This window comes from Gobio gobio (assembly GCF_949357685.1).
Source record: "Gobio gobio genome assembly, chromosome: 25".
Taxonomy (NCBI): domain Eukaryota; kingdom Metazoa; phylum Chordata; class Actinopteri; order Cypriniformes; family Gobionidae; genus Gobio; species Gobio gobio.
The window spans coordinates 28,710,417-28,735,531 of record NC_137121.1 but is presented as its reverse complement, the minus strand read 5'-3'; the positions used below and the strand labels follow the sequence as shown (position 1 = coordinate 28,735,531).

Below are 25,115 nucleotides of genomic sequence, written 5' to 3'. Positions count from 1 at the left end.
TAGTTACTGTTGCTATGTCTGACAAGCCCCGTCGCTCTTACGCCACACATCATGTTCTCACGCAGTGAAAAATTCATCACGGAGCAAAGAAGACTCTGAGAACGGGCCAACAAACAGGACAGAGCAGGTTACTTTTGATATGAAACAAAGTTTAACCTCTAAAAAAAAATGTGTTTTAAAGAAATAAAGTAAACAATAAATGCCATTTTGTGGCTCTTTAACGTGAACCGATAATTTCTTCCTTGTAGTTAATTTATAGCATCAAATAAACATGAATGAACATCAGAAGGAATGTTGTTTCAACCGCGGAAAGGCGTCAGTACACACTAGGGCTGAACGATATTCTGTTTTAACATCGACATCGCGATGTGCGCGTGAGCGATTGTCACATCGCCGGAACATGCGATGTGAAGGGTAGTAGCCCATGGTGTATTAAGAGAACGGTAGCACCAGGGTAGCACACAGTAAACACGAGTTTGTTGTATGGCTTGTTGCCGGGGTGACATGCAAGTTCCGCGTGCCTGCACAGTGATTGGTTCGCTGTGCCGCTGCTCACCGCTCACAGCCAACATTCACTGCTAAAAATGCGCGACGAAGAGGATAATTTCGTACCAAAAAGAAAGTCGAAATCATCTATTTTGGACTATTTCGCCTACAAAAAGGAGAATGTTGACCAAAAAGAGGTACTTTGCATGGAGTGTCATAAAGTCCGCTTGGGGCTTAGATGAGACACGTCAAGTCTGTATAACAACAGATAATGCAGCGAACATGGTGAAAGCTGCCGATCTGAACAAGTGGAACAGGCTACAGTGCTTCGGCTGGTTCTATGTGACAGCTTTTAGGTGCCGTTAACATGAACGCGTCGCGTCCCTGCATCAGCACCGAAAACTTAAGAGAGAATACGATTTTTTTTACTTATTTTGAGGAATTATAGCCTAATGAACAAACAAATGTGTATTCCTGCGACAAGCTCGCCGTCAGAGAGACTTTTCAGTACTAGTGGCAACAAACCTCACGTGCTATCGGAAATTTGATAATTCCGACTTCTGAAGTCGTGATTACGAGCTTGTTGCATTTAAGTGCTTTGTTGTCGGAGTGAACAGGAATCATGGTGGACACCAGGATATTCTTGCCTATTTATTGGGAAAATCTTATTAAAACCAACATCATATGTAGTGTCCCATGCACCGACAACCATATAAACATTCCAGATAGTCCGCTTTCTGCTGATTCTGTAATTTCAGTCAAATGCAGGCTATTTTTGCTGTGTACCAAACATACAATACGCTTCATATGATTACTCTTACATGCGAATATGTACTACATTAATGTCAAGACAAGACGACCTAGCTGTTTTGGGAAAAAAACAATAAAACCACACCTGCCACAGCAGTCTAGTTCTCCCCGCCTTCATGTTTAAAGTTTATGACATGCCCATCTCGGGAATTGGGGTATCAAAATTATTTCCGAACTTCCCAGTGGTAAACAGGACATCAGAGGGTGTTCATGTGCAATTTTTACCTAGGAAACTCGTATTTACGATAATTCCGATAGCACGTGAAGGCCGCATAAGCCTGCAAAGGTTGATAGACTTGTGTTCTTAGTTAAAAACCTTGAGTAGGCAAAGCATACAGCATACATAAGCAATTAAGCATGCATGATCATGATGATCATGCTAAAGAATACTCAGTTTAGAAGTTTTATTTCATTTTGTTTAGCCATAATTATGATGTTGACCAACACTGTTTTACTTTGGCACTTTTGCTAAGAAAAGTTGACTTAAAAACAAAAGATTGTGAACCAAAATGCTTATAAGTTGTTTTATAAAAAAGAAAAAAAAAAGTTAAGTTATGTTATGAACCAATCAGCGGGGTTGGTGTTGTAAAGCTGCTGTTTAAATGTGTTCGGCTTTTCTGTTTACAGGAATATGTTCTCTAATCTGTTTAGAAGATTTAATACAAAAAAAATTTAAGTTTTATTTCATTTAGTTTATTTCATATATTTAGTCATGATTATGATGACCAACACCAACACTTTTACTTTAGCTAGGAAAAGTTGACTTAAAAGATTGTGAACCAAAATGCTTATAAGTTGTTTTATAAAAAATATATTTATTTTAAGTTATATTGTTGTAAACCTATCAGGGGGGTTGGTGTAAAGCTGCTGTTTTATTTAAAAATGTGTTCTGCTTTTGTGTTTACAGAAATGTTCTAATTTTGGAATAAAATATTAAGTGACCTTTTTGTCACTTGTAATGAAACTTGCTTATTAGTGAAATTATTAATATCATGGAATGGTAATTATTAACTTTAGCCTGGATTGATGGCTCTCAATATCGCAATATATATCGTTGGGAACAAATTTTTCGCAATGTAATTTTTTCCAATATCGTGCAGCCCTAGTACACACCGTTTTTTAAGTTACCAAAGAGTTTTGATATTTTTCCTATTTAAAACTTGACTCTTTTGCAGTTAAATCGTGTACTAAGACTGACGGAAAATGAAAAGTTGTGATTTTCTAGACCGATATGGCTAGGAACTATTCTCTCATTCCTGCGTAATAATCAAGTAACTTTGCTGCCGTACCATGAGTGCAGCGGCGCAATGATATTACACAGCACCTGAAAATAGGCTAACTTCTGTCAACATAACCTACGTGACAACCTGCTTGCACAGAGAGCGCTGGGGACTATTTTCAGGTGCTGTGTAATATCATTGCACCGCTGCACTCATGGTACGGCAGCAAAGTTCCTTGATTATTACGCAGGAATGAGAGAATAGTTCCTTGTCATATCGGCCTAGAAAATCACGACTTTTCATTTTCCGTCGGTCTTAGCACACGATGTAACTACAGAAGAGTCAAGTTTTAAATAGGAAAAATCTCGAAACTCTTTGGTCATTTTTTTGAGCGAGATGCTAACGGTCTAATCAGATTCAATGATCTATGCTAAGCTATGCTAAAAGTGCTACCGCCAGACCCGGAGATCGGCTGAATGGATTCGAAAACAGTAAAACTCAAATGTTTCACTCAATGGGAGCTGGAAAATGAGCCTAAAAAAGTGGCGTGTTCCTTTAAGCTACTAAACCCCAACCCAAAGTCAAATCCTAATCCTATAAACCATCTGGTTCAAAGGAATGTTGTTCCAGGACTAACAAAGGATGTTGATCAAATCCTCCCAGGCGAAATCACCACGATTGTTCCTTTTTTTTCTAGGTTCTTGTTGCTCCGGTTACAGAAAAAGGAGCTGTACAAAGAGACATTTACCTGCCTGAGAGTGGCTTTCAGTGGCAGGACACGAACAATGCTCAAGTGTTCGATGGAGGGACGTTTCTGGAAAGTTACCCGGTCGGCCTTGGGGACGTGCCGGTTTTTGTACGACAGAGATCCTGAGGCTTCCTTACAACTTTTTTTCTATTTTTGACATTTTCACTTGTGCTGATCTCAAATTGCACTTTCCATAAAGACCATTATCTGTGTCTCAAGGAATCTTGAGATTAGGTAGAAGATAGTTTTACAATTGCACTTTAAAAATCAAAATCATTTATATTTTCTCATGATTTTTAGATCCCTCTTGTTTTTCTCCGCTACTTGTTTTGTTAATTCATGAGATTTGTCTTCAGAACGCCGTTTACATTTGATAAATTCTTATAGCCTCTTAAAGTTAAATTGTTACCATGATATGGAGCTAGATATCAAACCCTTTGCTTAAAAACTATCAATGGAATTTTACGATGACCAAACTATCGAAAAAAATTGAGAACGACTCTACAAGGACAAACCGATGCGCTAAATGGGTGAAGATGAAAATACCTTAGACATCACTCATCACAGCGGGGTTTTACTTGAACTTTGCTGAATATTTGCTGTAGTTTGTAATGTTTTAACTGTACCTCAAGTTCTCATGGTGTTTTTTTGGATGCAAACTTTTCAACATGAACTGTGAGAGAAGCACTTATTGATAGGGGAGACTGAAATGAAGGGCTTTTAATGTGAATAGCACACTCATTTTGTACTACATATACATGTATATTGAAGATCAATCAGTAGCAGAAGAATATGAGCCAATGTCAAACAATAGCTGTACAGTCTTAGTTTTAATGGAACACACAAAGGACAAATTTGTTACTTCATAAGAGATTTTGATATGCTGATTTTAATAATGATTTGTTTAGCTTCTAACTGACCAGATTAACCAATATGGTAATTCTAGATATTACGTAATTCATACTGTAGGACATTATTGAAGGTAGAATTAGAGTTTTGTATTTATATCGCTTCAGACTAAACTTGATCATTCATTGACGACGTCTGCCTTAACTTTAGAAAAACGTTGATGATTGTAGCGGCATTTGTACATTTTGTGGTCATGTTTAAAATACCTGGTTTTCTTAAATGTAGTTGCTAATTTTTAGAAAGCTAAATTCCACCATTACAAATGAATTGGGTTAACGAAAGTAGATTTTTCTACGGCCTGAGGGGAACATTGTCCTGTAGAATTGTGGTTTAAAGTGCTCCTATTATGCTAAATTAAAGGTTCCTAAATTCTTTTGAAGGTCTCTTACAATCGGTTTACATGCATTCAAGATCAAAAACATTTTCCCATAATATATATTGCAGCATCACCTCTTTCTTACGGTGTCTGAAACAGCTCAATCAAGGATTCAGTCTCTCTAAACCCCTCCTTTCCGAGAGTCTTCTCTGCTCTGATTGGTCAGATGGCCCTGTCTGTTGTGATTGGTCTACTCTGCTCTGATTGGTCAGATGGCCCAGTCTGTTGTGATTGGTCTACTCTGCACTGATTGGTCAGATGGCCCAGTCTGTTGTGATTGGTCTACTCTGCTCTGATTGGTCAGATGGCCCTGTCTGTTGTGATTGGTCTACTCTGCTCTGATTGGTCAGATGGCCCTGTCTGTTGTGATTGGTCTACTCTGCACTGATTGGTCAGATGGCCCAGTCTGTTGTGATTGGTCTACTCTGCTCTGATTGGTCAGATGGCCCAGTCTGTTCTGATTGGTCTACTCTGCACTGATTGGTCAGATGGCCCAATCTGTTGTGATTGGTCTACTCTGCTCTGATTGGTCAGATGGCCCAGTCTGTTCTGATTGGTCTACTCTGCACTGATTGGTCAGATGGCCCTGTCTGTTGTGATTGGTCTACTCTGCACTGATTGGTCAGATGGCCCAGTCTGTTCTGATTGGTCTACTCTGCGCTGATTGGTCAGATGGCCCTGTCTGTTGTGATTGGTCTACTCTGCTCTGATTGGTCAGATGGCCCAGTCTGTTCTGATTGGTCTACTCTGCTCTGATTGGTCAGATGGCCCTGTCTGTTGTGATTGGTCTACTCTGCGCTGATTGGTCAGATGGCCCTGTCTGTTGTGATTGGTCTACTCTGCACTGATTGGTCAGATGGCCCTGTCTGTTGTGATTGGTCTACTCTGCACTGATTGGTCAGATGGCCCAGTCTGTTCTGATTGGTCTACTCTGCGCTGATTGGTCAGATGGCCCTGTCTGTTGTGATTGGTCTACTCTGCGCTGATTGGTCAGATGGCCCTGTCTGTTGTGATTGGTCTACTCTGCTCTGATTGGTCAGATGGCCCAGTCTGTTCTGATTGGTCTACTCTGCTCTGATTGGTCAGATGGCCCTGTCTGTTGTGATTGGTCTACTCTGCGCTGATTGGTCAGATGGCCCTGTCTGTTGTGATTGGTCTACTCTGCACTGATTGGTCAGATGGCCCAGTCTGTTCTGATTGGTCTACTCTGCGCTGATTGGTCAGATGGCCCTGTCTGTTGTGATTGGTCTACTCTGCTCTGATTGGTCAGATGGCCCAGTCTGTTCTGATTGGTCTACTCTGCGCTGATTGGTCAGATGGCCCAGTCTGTTGTGATTGGTCTACTCTGCGCTGATTGGTCAGATGGCCCAGTCTGTTCTGATTGGTCTACTCTGCGCTGATTGGTCAGATGGCCCAGTCTGTTCTGATTGGTCTACTCTGCTCTGATTGGTCAGATGACCTGATGGGAGGGGAAAGTTCTGTGCATTTTTTCCCTTGCAAACTTATTGAAAGTTTGGGAATTTGTATCCCAATTGAGGTGCTTGCAAGGAGCATTTTCATTCGGATTGGACTTTTAAACCGATTGTAATTGGAATACAATGCTCCATGCGAGTCCTCATCTTTTGGAAGTGCACGCAAAGTGGATGTGCTTTCGCAGAGTAGAAAACATTTTCCAGGCCTCATCTACAACTAAAGTGTTTGAGGGCGGGTCAAAGTAGACGTTTGTGGGCAGCCAATGAAGACCATAGGCTGGCATTATGCAAATGTGTTCCAAACCCAGGGTTTGTGACAGGAAGTGTTTCAGAATAGATTCTTTCTTTTAGGAGACAATAACTTTGTTGTGCATTTTGATCTTTAAAACTTTGGAGACCTTTTACATTCACAAACAGCTATCTCACACACTGCATGTAGGGTAATATATTCGAAAAAGCATAATAGGGGCACTTTAAGTGAGTTTGGCAAAATGCAGATGAATTTTTTCAATCATTTGATAGAGGTGCTGCTACTCAGCTTGTGAATCTCTCATGCCTCGACAAGGCATTAGTCCCTGTGCTAAAACACTAAATCACAATCCCCGCCGTGTGAATCTACAGCGCAGAGAGAGAAGGAGAACTTGATCAGTATCACCTGATACGCGTGTCCTACTGGGAATGTCCTCTTAATCCTCACTGTGATTTTGAATGTTTACTGTATCTGCAGGTTTCTCAGGTCAAAGATATCAAATCCAAGAGAAAGAAAATGTCTTACGCCCCAGCGCACTGTTAACGTCTTAATCTCTTGATGCTCTTTTCATTTGAGCATTTACAGAAGAGACTAATTGTGATGATCTTATATAGAGTGGTGTCTTGGGAGCCTTGGTTTGCTTGTATTTTATATTCAAATGCTGCGCTATGAAAATGATATTCTGAAAAGGTCCCTGCTGAGCAATCTTTGAGGTGTTTTTTTTTTTTTTAATCAGGTGCCGCAAGCCAATCAGCAATATGCATATATCATATGACTGTGCCATTACACTTTTCTGTCTTCTGTTAATCTGAAAAATAGAGATGTCAATCTGCAATAAAGTTTACATTTTGTTACTGTATAGGAGCCTGTTGTTTACAGACTAAATCCTGTGAAACCTGTCAAGATCATGTCCCGTTCTACCCCAAAGTCAAAAGAAGCAAAGAAGAAGGCTTGGAGAAATTTTAACCCATTTTGAGAAAAATTGCTTTTCTGTTTTTTATAAAAATTCTCATTGTTATCGATTGGGGAGGAAAATGTACTATTTAAAATGTTATGTAAGTAGGTATATTATATGTAGAATTAAAATAATTAGATGTAGATATTTTATATCATAACATAGTTTACATAATAATTAATAATAATATACAATTTACACATTCAATTACATTTAAACATTCAGGTGAAATATGTTAATAATGATTAGCTTAAAGCCTCATGTACACCAGGACGATTATCGTGCACGCTTATCGCCAGCGTTTTTCGACGCGTCTTAGTGAAAATCACTTTGGTATAAACACAAAGATGCGCCAAGTGAACATGCAAATTCAATCCCTGACAGTAGAAGGCACTTTTGATTTGATTGCAGATCAAATAGGATTCCATGGAAACTCTATCAAATCCTATTAGAACTGCAATTCCTCTCCATAACAACTCCCTCTAATCGAGATTTTTGTAGTCGCTTTGTAGTCACAGCAGCCTCGTTGCATCTTCTTCTTCGTCTACTTACTCCCTTTTCGTCGTCTTCTTCTTCTTGGGTATCAATGTGTGCTCGACAAGACCGTTTTGTGCTTGAGCGCCACCAAGTCGTGTTTTACTGTAACTTCAGCAGCTCCAGGCACGTGAACCAAAGCGACAATCTCATTGGTCTGGCATTTTTTTAACGTGGCACGTCAAACCAAAAAAAAAATTGCACCCAAGGCTCTTTTTTTTTTAAATAACGCTTTTACACCTGCCGTTTTGCACACTCACATTGGCTCCCTTTGTTTATCACGCTGCGTTAAACGTCAACGTCGGCGATAACCGCACCCGATAATCGCCTTGTTGTGAACAAGCCGCAACTGTGAAAATGTCACAATGCAAAATATACATTGTAAACTCTAAAGGCCTGTACACACCGGGATGAATATCGCGCGCGCTTATCGCCAGCGTTTTTCGGCCCTTCGGCCCGTCACACCCAAGCAATTTTCACTGCCGATGCGTCGAGTGAACGCGCAAATTCAGTAGATGACGCTCCCGGTACACAAGGTGGTGCTTGAGCACCACCAAGTTGTGTTTTACTGTCACTTCAGCAGCTCCAGGCACGTGAACAAAAGCGCTTATCTCATTGGTCGGACAGAGTCAAAATAAAAAACGAACCGAGGCGTTTTTTTTTTTTTAATGACGCTTTTATGCCTGCCGTTTTGTGCGTCGGTGTGCACATTCACATTGGCGCCCTTTGTTTAGTCATGAGGTGTTAAACGTCGGCGATAAACGCACGCAAAAATCGCCCCGGTGTGAACAGGCCTTAACGCTCAAAATAATTATTTGGTTTGATTAGAGCCAACTCAAACAAATTAGTTCAAACATATTAACGTTTATAAGTATTTACAATTTTCTTTTTCTTTTGAGTTCTCAAAACTGACACAGTCTAAGCAATTTAACTGTTTCGTTGTTTTGTCGTATATGAACTTGTTTAGTTTAATTTAGACTAACTTAAATTTAACTGAAACTGGGCTGGGATTTCTATTTCCCAGCATGCTTTGTCATGACACTCAAAAGGGACAGTAAATGCCAAAAAAACAAATGTTGTGCAAGATTAATGTTAAGTGGGATATTAAGTTATGTTTTGTTATGCTAGTTTATAAGAATTTGTGTTATGTTGTGCTTTTTGTAGGTTTACCATCATTGTGACGAGTGGAGCATGAGAACAGTTTGAGAGCAGATATACAGTGTGTTAAATGCATTACATTGCTGTCCTCATTCAGCAAGGGCTATGCTAATGCTACCAAAATATTTATTGCAGTTAGCAAAGTGGCATTTATTGAATTGCTAGTTAAAGCTAGTCAAGCTTCCACTACTAAAAATGTGAGGTTACATGATATTTTTAAGTTAAATGTGTGAATTAGCTTACTCAAATATTTCAAGTTCAGAGCAATTCAAATGAGTTCTTAAAGTTCTTAACTTTCTTAAACTTTTAAATTTCTTAACTTAACAACTGATTGCCTACATTTATATGAGCTATGCCAACTTATTCGGGTATACAGTGGCTTCAATGCGGAATAAAATATATTTTGTACATTTTTTTCTTGATATTGAGGTGACACTTAAGTCTCAAACACATAACTACTGTGTGTAGTATTGCATGCAAATAGAAATACACCCATTTAGAGATCTGATCTGTTTAACAGGGCGTTGGAATCCCCACATTTGTCATTGTAGAAGTAGCCACCATCTGACCCTTCAATAAACACAGGGATATTTAAGTGAGCGTCCACACTCGCACAGTATCAGTGGCTCTGCTGACGATGAAAACCTGCACTAATTCCTCTTAAACCCAATATAAATTATTTATAGTAGAAGGGCATGCAAATGGAATCATATGGAAAACACATTCAGGGGCCCCTACCTATTCCATTACAGGCACACACACACACATAATCCCAAAGAAATGTTACGTTCCCTACTTATTAAATATTATATGTTTGTGTAAATCATAGTATTAAATGGTATTGTTTTTTACTGCCATTGGTCAATTAAACAGGTAGCCACGCCCCCAAACGTACACCATTGGTCAAGCCTATGCTGTGTTCAACTTTTTAAGGAGATCAATCAACTTCTGAATGGCTTATAGTTGTCAGTATAGGTGAGAGTATTCTAACATCGGGGGAAAAAAGACAAATTTCATCAGTATGAATGGTTTTTGAACATTCGAAAATTCGCTATGTTGGTGTTTCACGCATGAAGTCCACGAGTTCATCAGATAACAGTCACATCATACAGCTAACTAAAATACAAATGTCTTTCCTCCACGACTGCACACAAACTACACTAGTTGTGAAATAGTGGGCTGATGCTACTTTTTAGGTTTAAGTGAACAAGTTTTGTTGTGTGAAATGTTTTTTTTTAAGAGTATAAATGGTAATCAATTAGCCAAAAAAACATGGTTACTACACTTTTACTACAAGAAAACCATGGTTGATTTCCGTAAGCCGCGCCATGCATAATTCAAAACTTTTTATAGAAATGTATCTTGAGTAGCCTATATAGCTTTGTGTAAGTATACACGATTTAGATGACTAAATTTATTAAACTTTTTAAATAAGAAAAACACTACTGAATGCATCTTTAAGAATGGTACCTAATATAAACATCCCCCCATATTCAAGTTAAAAGTGTTGATGGTCTTGGCAGACAAGAACACAATCCGAAATATAAGCTGCAGCGGAAATGGGTTATTGAATGTCTTCACTGGGAATAACACTGTAGAGAAAATGTGTGTGCTTCCCGTTTTGCCTTCTTGAGATATTTGTCACCTTGCAATGGTTTTAAGAGTCTGCCTGATATATAGTATCTGAGGACCAACAGAATATCCTTTCAGACCCACAGCCAACAGGGTATACAGCTGTCTATGCATTAGAAATAGGATGCATGGGCTAGTAGGACTACCGCTTATAGGAAAGCCGAGTGTGGGTTTATATTTACAGTTGACAATCATAGTTAAATGTATGGCGCAGCAATTTTACAGAGTTAAAACAATTTAGTATGACAGAGATTCACGCCAAAAATCCCTCAACAGACTGAGATTAAATATGAACATTACATGTTAAAGAGACGCCATCTACTGGAGAAACTAACTACATGCTTAAAAATACATGAGGGATCGCCACTCTGTTCAAATTATCATTAGTTTTAAACTTTAATGTATAAAAATGTACTGAATTTAAAAATATTTAATAAAAGTATTAGCTTCTGAAGGGCAGTGCTAAATGGAAAAAGCATCCTGTTTCCTTCTTGAGCATCAGTACATGTTTTCACCTTTTGTAATAGTTGTGTATGAGTTACACATTAATTATAATAAAAATGTAATAATAATAAATAATTGTTACATTTATAATATATAGCTCTTTTCTGGGTATACAAAACGCTTTACATGGAGGGGGGGGGGGGGGTGGTCTCCTCAACCACCACCAATGTGCAGCATCCATCTGGATAATGCGACGGCAGCCATATTGCGCCAGAACGCCCACCACACACCAGCTGATTGGTGGAGAGGAGAGAGAGTGATGAAGCCAATCAGTATATCTGTATATGGGGATTATTAGGAGGCCATGAATGGACTGAGACCAATGGGCAAATTTTGGGGATTTTTTTAAGGACCTCTGTTTAACGTCTCATTCGAAGGACGGTTCTTATTGACAGTATAGTGTCCCATCACTATACTGGGGTGTTAGGACCCACACAGACCACAGGGTGAGCGCCCCCTGCTGGCCTCACTAACACCTCTACCAGCAGCAACCTAGTTTTCCCAGGAGGTCTCCCAACCAGACTCAACCCTGCTTAGGCTACAGGGTGATATGGCTGCTGACAATTGTCCTCAGTGTGAAAAGATGGATCTCAAAATCATACAGTCATTGTTGGAAAGGGTGTCAAATATCTAGAAGATGCTTGGAAAACCTGAGAATGTGCAGGACCTGAAGGATTTTTCTGAAGAACAGCAGGCAGTTCAGGAGAAACAAGCACAAACTACCAGGAGCGTAGTTTATGGGGGGGATGGGGGGAGGTAACCCCCCCCCCCCCCCAATATTCAAATCCATCAGTTACATGTACAAGTACTGAGAATGAGGTATGAGAATATTTTGTAATAGCTGAGTACACACCACATATATTTTAGCTAGCTAATCCATTGCAATGTATTTAGCTATAAACTATCAGTATAACAAGTTACCAAAGCAGCTGTCTGTTTTGCTAGTTCATTTTTCAATAGTGTCTGTAATTATCAATGATTTACAGTTGTTCAAGAGCCAATGTGTTTCCCTTTCAAAGAAAATTAAAATGCATTTACGGTGGAATGTAAAAATCTTAAAATAAATGTCTAAATGTTGTCTCTTTCATATTTGTATATGTTGAATTTGTAATTAGTTAAAGCATGTAGATAGATAGATAGATAGATAGATAGATGGATGGATGGATGGATGGATGGATAGATAGATAGATAGATAGATAGATAGATAGATAGATAGATAGATAGATAGATAGATAGATAGATAGATAGATAGATAGATAGATAGATAGATAGATAGATAGATAGATAGATAGATAGATAGATAGATAGATAGATAGATAGATAGATAGATAGATAGATAGATAGATAGATAGATAGATAGAAATACATTATCTAATAACAACACACATAAAAAATAAAAAAAAACAGGCAGCATACCAACGTTCAACCTCCCCCAATGTTCAAACCAAATCTACGCCCTTGCAAACTACTATCATAAAACATGAAAACAGTCGTGGATCATCCCGGTAACGACAGACAGTTAAGATTCAAGGGTACACTCTAAAACAAAAAGGTTCTATATGGCACCAAAAATGGTTCTTTGTCGTAATCATAGAGGTACCACTTTTGGTGCTATATAGCACCATTTCTTAACATGTTCTGTATATGGTAGCGGTGCTATGTAGCACCTTATGACCTCATATCTGGAGTTAATGCATTTATGCGGTTAATGTGTTGCAGTCTGGAATATTTATATTTAGGCCTACTTAATATTAAAATGGAAAATTCAGACTTTGTTTTTTAAAAATACTAATGATTTCTGTGGTAGAAAACGTAGTGGCACCAAGATCGGCTACTATGAGGGCCCTTGGGTTTGTCATAGCCCCAGGGCCCTACATGTTCTTAATCCGGGCCTGCATGTACTCATGTCCTCATATTGAAGCGGTAGAGGCTGAAAAACACAGCGAGTTTTATTGTGTGTGAGGTAAATGAAATGTCTGCGCCATTCATTCACACAGAGACACGCAGGATTCATATTTAAACAGTCTTTTTGCGGCTTAAAGGGGTACTTCAGCGCTGGAAAAATTAATGTGTATTTAAATTGGGTCATTTATGTAGTAGAAATGTGAAATGATTTTACGTTATGCAGTACATTCCATTTTTATGATTGGATTCCGTCTTTATGAAAGTTATTTAGTCAATAGTGAGCGAATTTATTTTTTATTTTTTGATTTAACATTAAAACGCAGACAGCAGCGCAGCAGGAATATTACATTATAATCTTGGATCATGCAACAGACGTTATACAGCTCAGTACCTTCATGCAGTTACTTAATAAACCATCGGTTTGTTATTCCTGCCTTTTTTTATGCTATAGTCGATATGCCGAAGGTTCTAAATTTATAACAAATTGTCCGAGAAATATTGGCGGCCGATACATCGGTGCATCTTTACTGAGTATTGCTGAGACTTGTTTGATAAATTGCTTGTGACATTCCCAATTTCTAAGTTGCATTTAGGGTAGCAAGGACAGGGAGTATTGGCCGATCGAAGAGGCTGAGAAAGCTCTGAGCATCCATGACAAAAATCTCTGAGCTAGCAGTGACAGGAACCTCTGAGGAAGCCATCACAGGATCCACTGGAGCAGACATGACATGGAACTCTGGGACTGAGCTGATATAGCAAGGAGCTTGGAGATGAGGTGCCCATGACAGCACCCTCTGTAGCAGCCATAACAGGAACCTCTGGCACCGAGGTGGACGAGTATTGGCTTTTGAAGAGGCCACTGAATTTCTGCGTTGGCTGGAACTTCTGTGACTAGGAGGCCATGACAGATGATTCTGAGCTTGGTGACCAGGGTGGCTGAGATGGGAGCTTGTGCTTTGGGTGCTGGGGCTGTTACAGGAGGAGGCAATTAATTGGGGCAGCCAGGACCGAGAGCAATGGCATTGAGGAGGTAGAGACACAGCTCTAGGACAGCGATATCATGAACCTCTTTAGCAGCTGTGGCAACAGTAGCACTGAGGGGTACTTTGCATACATCGATCGCAAGTTCAGTATGGAGTACCACAAGGCTCAGTGCTAGGACCGCTACTCTTCAGCCTGTACATGCTACCACTGGGAGATATCATTAGGAAGCATGGCGTTAGTTTTCATTGTTATGCTGACGATACTCAGCTCTATATTTCTTCACGCCCTAAAGAAACTTACCAATTCACAAGATTAACGGAATGCATAGCTGATATAAAACATTGGATGACTGGTAATTTCCTGCAACTCAATTCAGAAAAAAATGAATTTTTAATTATTGGACAAAAAAGCTCCACAAGTAGTAACCTAGAATACTGTCTAACACTTGATGGCTGTTCTGTCAAGTCCTCGTCGTCAGTGAGGAACCTGGGTGTGCTCTTTGATACCAATCTTTCGTTTGAAAGCCACGTTTCTAGCATCTGTAAAACTGCTTTCTACCATCTTAAAAATATATCTAAATTACGGCACATGCTCTCAATGCAAAATGCTGAACAGTTAGTTCATGCGTTCATGACCTCAAGGTTAGATTATTGTAATGCTCTACTGGGTGGTTGCCCTGCTTGCTTAATAAATAAACTCCAGCTGGTCCAAAACGCAGCAGCTCGAGTTCTTACTAGAACCAGGAAGTATGACCATATTAACCCAGTTCTGTCAACAATGCACTGGCTGCCTATTAAACATCGCATAAATTTTAAAATCTTACTTATTACTTACAAAGCACTAAATGGTTTAGCTCCCCAATACTTGAGCGAGCTCTTAACATATTATACTCCATCACGTCTACTGCGGTCTCAAAATTCTGGCCAGTTGATCATACCGAGAATATCCAAATCAACTGCAGGCGGTCGATCGTTTTCCTATTTAGCACCTAAACTCTGGAACAGTCTTCCTAACATTGTTCGGGAAGCAGACACACTCTGTCAGTTTAAATCTAGACTAAAAACACATCTCTTTACTGTGGCATACACATAAAACACTTTTTCAATGAAATGATTGTTAGGCTGCATTAACTAGGTCAGCCGGAACCGGGAACACTTCCCATAACACCTGATGTACTCGTTACATCATCAGAAGAATGGCATCTACGCTAATGTTAGTCTCTCTGTTTTATCCCGAGGTTTACTGCAGTCAGCTGGATCCGGGCCGTATCTAGTTCAGATGGTGGACCTGCGCCCAGAGAAGACCAACACAGGACCCCGAAGTGTCTGGGAGACCGTGATTAGACTCCCCCTGAAACTGCCTCATCGACACGGCATCTCAATAAACCCGTCTCCAGCGTGTTGCCTCCGATCATTCGAATATTGCACTTTAATAATTATTTAATCAACATCATCCTCAATAAACCCGTCTCCAGCATGTTGCCCCCGGTCCCTCGAATATTCTGATCTATTATGACCTCCGAGCTGTAAAACTGCCAGAATAATAATAATAATACGCTGTTTGTTAATTGGCCAGAGGAGAACTGGCACCCCGACTGAGCCTGGTTTCTCCCAAGGTTTATTTTTCTCCATTAGGTCACCTAATGGGGTTTTGGTTCCCTTTCAGTCGGTCACGTTCGACGTACGTCGGAACTGACCGACGAATTGGGATCTGATCTCAGAGACCAATCTACTTCGAGTGTATTAAAAACGAGCCAATGGAGATTGGCATGCGATCCACGCATTCCACGCACCGCCCCGCAGCGCGGGTATAAATAAGGAAGTGGAATGCTTGATCATTGCCTTTTTTTTCGGAGCCGAACAGCGTCATTGCTGTGTCTACGAAGAGTGTTATTCGAGTCTCGTGAGAAGGATTGCTGTTCCAGTGCGGGTGTGACGGCGCTTTTCAGCGGGTGGCCGCTTCAGAGGAGATAAAGAGCTGGTTTTGTTGGTTGGCTGGGCGTTTCCATTTCTGAGTGCTCACGCAGGCTTGCACTATCTGAACTGCGTGAGCCGCGGTCATCTCCCTGAGTGCTTCAGCACTGAAAGAGCGGTTTTCCTTTTCTAAAAGAGCAACACGGTTTGACCCTGCGTCTTTTTCAAGATGTCATTCAAACCGTGTTTTTCTGGATGCGGTTGTTTCCTGTCCTCATTTGACGGCCACGATCTCTCTCACATATAAACATATGTGATTGCGTTCGTGGGTGATCCATGCTCTCTCAGGAGAGCATGGTCACGTCGGCGCGTTGTTCGTCTCACCTTTCTCGTAAGGGCTCGAGCGTTCAGCGCGCCGTGTGCCGTCGAGCGCCGGCTGACAGCGGGGGTTGCCACGGCAACCCAGCGCGTCACTCGGCACTCTCTAGATGCGCGGTCCAGACTATGAAACCTCAAATGGGGTTGAGTCCCTTTCCTTATTCCCTGATCTAGTTTCTTTTCTGGTGCATCAGAAAAGGACTACTTTAGTTAATAAGCTTTGGTGGACCTGAGGATTACAGTGGGGCATCCCCGCCGGGTACATCTCTTCGGGCCCCCACTCCTCTATCGCATCATGAGCATGCCGAGACTTTGTTCGTGGGTGGTTCATGTTCTCTCATGAGAACATGACCACGTCGGTGCGGTGTTCGTCTTGCCTTTTCATAGGGCTTGAGCGTTCAGCGCACCGTGTGCCGTCGAGTTTGACGGCCACGTTCACTGTTTCACATGCCTGCTGGTAGCTTACAGATGGGATTGCTGGTCCTTTTAAAACAAGGAGACCTAATGTTTCATTTGTGGCTCTGGCAGAGGACAGATGTCAATTGCAGCATCGGAGAGAGGGCTGTTATGCACTGGAAATGATGAGGCTGAGTTTCCCACTATAATGGTGTGTGCTTTTGCTGAATCAGATTCAGAGTTGGCAGCCATGCTTTCCCGGGTGGCTGAGGCGTAGTGCAACGCTTAAATCGCCTTGCCTACCCCCGTGCCTTTTTTCCCGGATGGGCATTGGAAAAATTAGCAGTATGGAACTATTTGGTGTCAAAATATGGAACACCAAAAGGGCCGAAATCTGTATAAATTTTTCCCTCTCTCACTACCCTCTGTCCTGCATGTACGAGGGTAGTCCCGACCCAGGGGTTATGCAGGAACTGCGTGCGGTGGTGGACCTCGCTCTCTGGGCGACGGAAGTCACTGCACGCTCCCTGGGTCAGGCGATGTCCACACTAGTGGTCCAGGAACCTGGGGCTAAACCTGGCAGATATGCGTGAGTCCGACTAAGTTCGGTTCCTTAACGCCCCTGTCTGTCAGGCTGGCCTCTTCGGCGACGCCGTCGAGTACTTTGCCCAGCAGTTCTCGATGGCCTAGAAGCAGACAGAGGTGGTTTAAAAAAAAAAAAAAAAATCCTAATTCGCAGCACCTCTGCCTGCTTGTCGCCGAGGGCGCCCCCCCTGCGTCCGCCTCTGCCCCTGCGAAACCCAGGCAGCAGCCTCCATCTGGGAGGCAGGGTGCCGGACGTAAGGGAGGCGCCCAACCCACTCAGGGCCTGCTAGTCTACAAGCAAGCGTAAGGGCAAGCGGCCCTGAGATGGGCAGCCCAGGGAGAACAGGAGCTGCTCCGAGGGAGTTGGTGTCCGCACCCCTCCCTCACCCCCCCGGAGGAGGACCGGGGGCCCTGACTGGTGTCAATACTCTGCCGCTGGCTCTCCGGAGTCCAGCGGTACCCACATTTTCAGAGCAGTTTCCTCTCTCCCTGGGCCCCAAGAGGGCCAGGTTGGCAGTGTGCGACGCCCCCGGGCCTTGTCACTTCTTTCCTCCCCTCCCTTCGCCAGGGGGCAGCAGTGTGGGCACCGAGAACGCCCCCGGGCCTTCTCACCCACACTCTGCCCCACCCTGGAATACTCAGACAACACTCCGGGCCGCCTCCGGGCCTCCCGAGTCGGGTCTGTCTATTCCGCCTCGCTGCCCCACCCCGGGTACGTCTGTGGTGCCGTTGGTCCCGCTTGTGCGGTCTCTGGGCTTCGGCCCCCAGGCCGTCTCGCTGGCTCATCCGTACCAACAGACTCGGCTACGCGATTCAGTTCGCTCACCGGCCTCCCAAGTACAAGGGCATCCTCTTCACCTCCGTGCGAAGCAGCGATGCTCAGGTCTTGCGGTCAGAGATCGATGTCCTACTGGCGAAGGACGCGGTCGAGCCGGTTCCTCCAGCCGATATGAAGGCGGGGTTCTACAGCCCCTACTTCATTGTACCCAAGAAAGGGGGTGGGTTACGGCCAATCTTGGACCTGCGTATCCTGAATCGGGCCCTGCACAAGCTCCCGTTCCGGATGCTAACGCAGAAACGCATCTTCGAATGCATCCGTCCCCAAGATTGGTTCGCAGCGATCGACCTGAAGGATGCGTACTTTCATGTCTCTATCCTTCCTCGACACAGACGTTCCTACGTTTTGCGTTCGAGGGGAAGGCATATCAGTACAAAGTCCTGCCCTTCGGGCTGTCCCTGTCGCCTCGCGTCTTCACGAAAGTCGCAGAGGCAGCCATTGTTCCGCTCAGAGAACGCGGCGTTCGTATCCTCAACTATCTCGACGACTGGCTCATACTCGCCCAGTCTCGGGAGCAGTTGTGCGAACACAGGGACATGGTGCTCAGTCACCTCAGCCTGTTGGGCCTTCGGGTCAACCGAGAGAAGAGCAAACTCTGTCCCACGCAGAGGATCTCTTATCTCGGTATGGAGCTGGATTCGGTCAGCCAGACTGCGCGCCTCACGGAAGAGCGGGTCCGGTCGGTGTTGAACTGCTTGAATTCGTTCAAGAACAGGACAGCGGTCCCACTGAAATTTTTTCAGAGGCTCCTGGGGCATATGGCATCTGCAGCCGCGGTAACGCCGCTCGGATTGCTTCATATGAGACCGCTTCAACACTGGCTCCATGGCCGAGTCCCGAGGTGGGCGTGGCAGAGCGGCCAGTACCGGGTCCCCGTGACTCCTTACTGCCGCCAAACTTTCAGCCCATGGTCCGACGCTTCGTTTCTCCGGGCCGGGGTGCCCTTAGAACAAGTGTCCAGGCATGCTGTGCTCTTCACGGATGCCTCCTCCATGGGCTAGGGGGCCACGTACAACGGGCATGCAGTTTCAGGTCTGTGGACGGGACCTCAATTGCATTGGCATATCAATTGCCTCGAGTTGTTAGCGGTACACTTGGCACTGCGCCGCCTCAAGGGGCCGCTACGTGGCAAGCATGTACTGGTCCGTACGGACAGCACTGCGGCCGTTGCGTACATCAACCGTCAGGGTGGTCTACGCTCCCGTTGCATGTTCCAACTCGCCCGCCACCTCCTCCTTTGGAGTCAGAAGCATCTGAGGTCGCTTCGTGCCATTCACATCCCAGGTGCGCTGAACCAGACAGCCGACGAGCTCTCTCGCCAGTCGACACCTCCGGGGGAGTGGCGACTCCATCCCCAGGCGGTCCAGCTGATATGGGACCTCTTCGGAGCCGCACAGGTAGACCTGTTTGCCTCTCCGGACTCAACCCATTGCCAGTGGTACTATTCCCTGACCGGGGGCACCCTCGGCACGGATGCACTGGCGCACAGCTGGCCCCGGGACCTGCGCAAATATGCGTTCCCCCCCCCAGTGAGCCTTCTTGCACAGACCCTGTGCAAGGTCAGGGAGGACGAGGAGCAGGTCTTGTTAGTTGCGCCCTACTGGCCCAACTGGACCTGGTTCCCAGAACTAACTCTCCTCGCGACAGCCCCTCCTTGGCCGATCCCCCTGAGGAGGGACCTTCTTTCTCAGGGACGGGGCACTCTATGGCACCCGCGTCCAGACCTCTGGAAACTCCATGTCTGGTCCCTGGACGGGACGCGGAGGTTCTAGGTGGTCTACCACAGGCAGTGGTGGACACCATCTCTTCTGCTAGAGCCCCCTCTACGAGGCGCCTCTACGCTTTGAAGTGGAACCTGTTCGTTGAATGGTGCTCTTCCCACCGGGAAGACCCCCGAAGGTGTTCGGTTAGTGTCGTGCTTTCTTTCCTGCAAGATGGGCTGGAGCGAAGGCTGTCTCCCTCCACCCTCAAAGTGTACGTCGCAGCAATAGCGGCGTATCACGATGCAGTCGAAGGTAAGTACATAGGAAAGCACGACTTAATCGTCAGGTTCCTCAGAGGTGCGAGGAGGCTAAATCCTCCTCGTCCAAACTCGTTACCCTCTTGGGACTTAGCTCTAGTGCTCAGAGCACTTCAGAGCCCTCCCTTTGAGCCTTTGCAGTCTGTGGAGCTTAAAATCCTGTCAATGAAGACAGTGCTTCTGACGGCATTGGCCTCCATCAAGAGGGTAGGGGACCTGCATGCACTTTCGGTCAACGAATCGTGCCTAGAATTCGGGCCGGCCAACTCTCACGTTGTCCTGAGACCCCGGCCTGGATACGTGCCCAAGGTTCCTACCACTCCCTTCCGGGACCAGGTAGTGAACCTGCAAGCGCTGCCCTCGGAGGAGGCAGACCCAGCCCAGGCTTTGTTATGTCCCGTCCGCGCTCTTCGCGCTTACGACGACCGGACTCAAAGCTTTCGGACCTCAGAGCAACTCTTTGTCTGTTACGGAGGCCAGCAGAAGGGAAAGGCTGTCTCCAAGCAGAGGTTAGCCCACTGGATAGTGGATGCTTCGTCTTGGCTTACCAGTCCCAAGACGTGCCTTGCCCGTTCGGGTTGCGAGCACACTCAACAAGGAGTTTTGCTTCTTCCTGGGCGCTGGCTCAAGGCGCCTCGCTGACAGATATATGTAGAGCTGCGGGCTGGGCGACACCTAACACGTTCGCTAGATTCTATAGCCTCCGTGTAGAGCCGGTATCTTCCCGCATCATCGCCCCCAGTGGCCAGTAGCGCTAAGTGCCCGTTCTAAGTGTCGGCTTGCAACGCCACTCCCGCCCTCTGGGCCGGATACGTGCGTCTATTTTCTCCAGTTGTGTTCCCCGGAAACGGCTAACCCTGTCGAGCTCCTCCGTCACCCCTGCGGTGCCAGACGTTGCGGTCGTCTGACGCCAGGCCTGCACCCGTATGCTTGTGAAACGTGTGTGTAGGCTGGGTTCCATATGTAGCGGTCCCCTCACGGCTACCCCATATGTGTATTCTTCCACGGTACCAGCTGCCCTACTCGGCTAGCCCCGTGTCTTTCCCTTGACAGAGCCCGCTCTGTCGTCTCTGGGCGTGTTCTTTCCCCCCTGGGACCAGGCTGGAACCACCCCAGAGACTGCCATATGTTGCACTACCCTGCCAGGTTAGTCCTTATGTGTATTCTGCCACCTAGCCTTCTACGAAGGACGTGGCTCCGCAGCGTACCATCTCCCGAGACGGGCACGCTTTCCCAGCGTTATCCAATAGTCACACTGAGTGGGTCTTGCAGAAACAGCAGTGACTGACCTCCCTGCTTGGAGCCCTGACTTCCGTACCATCTAAGACGGTCCAGTGCGCTCAAGCAGGACGCTGGAAGGGCCAGCGCCCTGGCGTTTTGGTAGGGATCCCAATTCGTCGGTCAGTTCCGACGTACGTCGAACGTGACCGACTGAAAGGGAACGTCTCGGTTACGTATGTAACCCTCGTTCCCTGAAGGAGGGAACGGAGACGTACGTCCCGTCGCCAGGTGCTGTGCTTCCGCTAGGGGGCCGAGTCACTAGTTCGGCTCCTCAGCAGAAAAAGGCAATGATCAAGCATTCCACTTCCTTATTTATACCCGCGCTGCGGGGCGGTGCGTGGAATGCGTGGATCGCATGCCAATCTCCATTGGCTCGTTTTTAATACACTCGAAGTAGATTGGTCTCTGAGATCAGATCCCAATTCGTCGGTCAGTTCCGACGTACGTCTCCGTTCCCTCCTTCAGGGAACGAGGGTTACATACGTAACCGAGACGTTTCCTTGCCACTGTTGCCTCTGGCTTGGCGTGCTCAGTTGGGGACACTAAATTTTTCAACTAAACATCGAAATACATCTAAATAATAAACTAAATTAACCATTTAAACTAAATTACTGATCAAATTATTGATCTAAAGCCCACACTGTCACTGTATGATACTTGAAATTTTTCCAGAATGGCTATACAGCTGAATAAAATTATGCTGCATTATTTTCCTGTTTAACACTGTAAAGCTGCTTTGAAACAATCTACATTGTTAAAAGCGCTATATAAATAAAGTTGACTTGACTTGACTTGACTTTGGATGTCTCCCAGTTAAAAGGAAGGTTCTCCGATTTGATGTCACAGTGGAGCGCGGCACGTGTGCACAGCCCCGTCATGCTAGCCCCTCTTTGAGGCTTCCACCATGATGCCTCAGGAAGTCCACCAAATTCTCACAGGGAGAGGGACATCCGAGGACCATGTCAAAAGAGACTTTTCTCTGACATGACGGGGCCTTTATTTGCCAATATCGTGAGGGCGTGATCAGTTTCCATCATGGTTAGATAGAGGTGGTTTCTCAAGTAGTGTTTTATCCCTTTGTTCATTGGAGAAAATAAACATGTCTGTGATTGTTAATATGAGATGTTTTATATTGTTTGGATAGTCCAGCCTACTTACAAGGAACATACATTCCATGTCTTTGATCTTTGTGATGTATTTCAGTAGCCTGGCTCCGCCCTCCTACGTACTTCTGCTCAATTTTCATTTTCCTTCAGTACTCTGTCTGGGACTGTGATATATTCTTAGGTTTTCTCCGAACAAATTTTTAGCGGTCCAATCATCGAACAGAGGGAGTGGCGGAAAACGATGACGTTGATGTTGTGCGCTAGTTTGAGTTGTAGTTCAGTAATGGCGGCGGAGAAAGATGCGAGCAAAGCCTTTCATTCCGTTGTGGCACCGCTGCCGAATATCCAGAAGTTAAAGCCTTTCCAGCTCGCTCCGTTAGTGGTGAAGGAGTTGGCTGAAGCCCTATTCGGATGGTAATTGTTTCTTATGGGGTCGGAAGGTATTGCCATAATTTACAGGGGCTAGTCAGTGATTTTATTGCCGTTCGTCTCCCACCACCTGCGTAAAAATCCCCGGCCGAATGACCTACTGTTTTAGACAAACACCAAGGTCGTGTGGTAATTTAATTGCTGTCCGAATCCACATCTCTGAGTTTTCAAGAATATATCACTTCAAAATTCACTGTTCATATGCTTTTTGACCACTGCAGAGCACCGTTGCGCTTTGCTGTAATTTGGATGCATTTCTAGACTTGTATTTCTTTAAATGCTGGCAAGTATTTACAAGAGCAATATATTTCGTCACCGCTCCAAAAATAAGAGGAAAAGCACGTAAACATTTGAATTGGGCCGTTATTTACGGCAGCATTTATTCTTATCATACCAAGCATTTGATATTTTATTTACTGTATGTTACGGACCACGTGAGCAGCACGTTCCCGATCACAAAACTCTCCCCTACACCGTGAATAAATCACAATCCGAATGCACAAGTTTAAGGTTTTATCACAGAGGTGGCGTGCACAATCTGCAGTTATTTTTACGGATTTCCATGTGAGAAACAGAGGCGAACCGAACGGTGCATGACATACGTCACGACCAAACGTTAGCGATTGGTTATGGCAGATCCAGAGTGGCTCTTGACAGATCCAATAGTTTTAAACTTCAACAGAGTACCCGCCTTCAAGGAAGTTAACGCTTGTCAATGGAGAGTGGCCAGACTCTCTGTACAAATGAAATGTATGAGAGTCTGGTAGGACCAGGCTAGTATTTCAGGGCCATCTGATCAGAAAAACAAACAATTAACTTGTGAATAAAGGCCATAAGATACACAAGTGAAGACAGGACAAAAATGTGCTATCTAGACCAGGTTTCAATTATTTTTTATTTACTTTAAGATCATCCTCCAGATGTTTCCCTTTATTCAACACGCCAAAACCACCTTCCGGTCTCCTTCCTCCTCTCCTGCAGGCTTGTGCACAATTCAGAATTGAATTGAGAATGACTCTTGAATTCCAATTCAATTCTTGAATTTGAATTGATGTCAAAAACTGGATCTAGAATTACAATTTGAATTTGAATTTAAAGGTCCCATGGCATGGCATTTTTCTATTATTTTATAATGTTTCCTGAGGTGTACTTATATTGTTAGTATGATTTTTACATCATAAAATGTCATAATTTTGAAATAAAAGGCATTATTTCTATACTGATGTTTGCCCTCTGGCTGAATGCCCTGTTTCAAGAGGCGTGTCTGCTGTGAGACTTCAGTAAAAACGCCCACTGTTGTGATTGGCTGACATCTTTGCATTTGAATGAGTATCAGATCTTGTAGCGGAGGGGGCGTGGTTTGACAAGGTCTACCAGGCACGAGCAGGCACGAGCCTGCTGCCAGAGAAACAGATGGACCTGAGTTCACTTCTCATCAGTACGTCTCAGTTCAGTGAACTGTTGTAGTTACAGCATATACTTCAGGTTATTAGTTTATTTCTAGTCGGAGGGACTGTCACTCATGTCAGAAAGTTAGTAACTTTAGTAAATTATGGATCAGCGCTGACTGGAGATGCAAACCGCTTAGAACGATTCAGTCCGATTTGGTGAACTGGTTCGGTTCACTAAAAAGAACCGGTTCAAAAGAAAGATCGTTCGCGAACCGGACATCACGGAGACGGAGCGATTGCTAACAAAGTTGTTTATAGTAACTAATAGGGGTGTAACGATTCGTTTTAACAACGATTCAATTCGTATCACGATTTGAGGTTGTCGATACGATTCAAGGACGATGTTGGTTCATTTAGAACGATACGATCCGAAATGATTCAGTGACTTGAAATCGATTCAGTAACTTTTTAGCCAAAAATTGTGTGACTGAAATAAATATCTGGATACTGGTCAGTGCAGGTGAAGTTTCCTAGATTCCTGTTGTTTCTTGTAAGGGAATCTGGTAAAGCAATTAATTATGGATATAAACAAACAAGTAAACAACAATTAATGGCAAATGCATTCAAATTTTATTTGAATAAAGTGCAACCAACAGTTTAAGTTGAATTAACAGGAAGTTAACCTTTTCTGCTCTCATTTTCAATATTCAATACATTTTCAATAAAAGCACAGTAAGTGCAACCAACATTTCATCAGTAGGTTAACCTGCTACTTCTGCTTTTGTTTTCCAACATAAAAATATTACAATATTAATATCAAAAATAAAGTGCAACT

General features: G+C 44.1%; 1 protein-coding gene across 1 annotated transcript in view; it reads left to right on the top strand.

Annotated features, from left to right (window-relative positions):
- Positions 1-7,129, top strand: part of LOC307122058 (SITS-binding protein) — a 76,167-nt gene extending 69,038 nt beyond the window's left edge. Inside the window, exon 10 of the mRNA XM_079809873.1 lies at positions 3,214-7,129. Coding sequence (XP_079665999.1) covers positions 3,214-3,390 — 177 coding nt within the window. The 3' untranslated portion in view covers positions 3,391-7,129. The remainder of the gene's footprint in view (positions 1-3,213) is intronic.
- Positions 7,130-25,115: the final 17,986 nt, after the last annotated feature.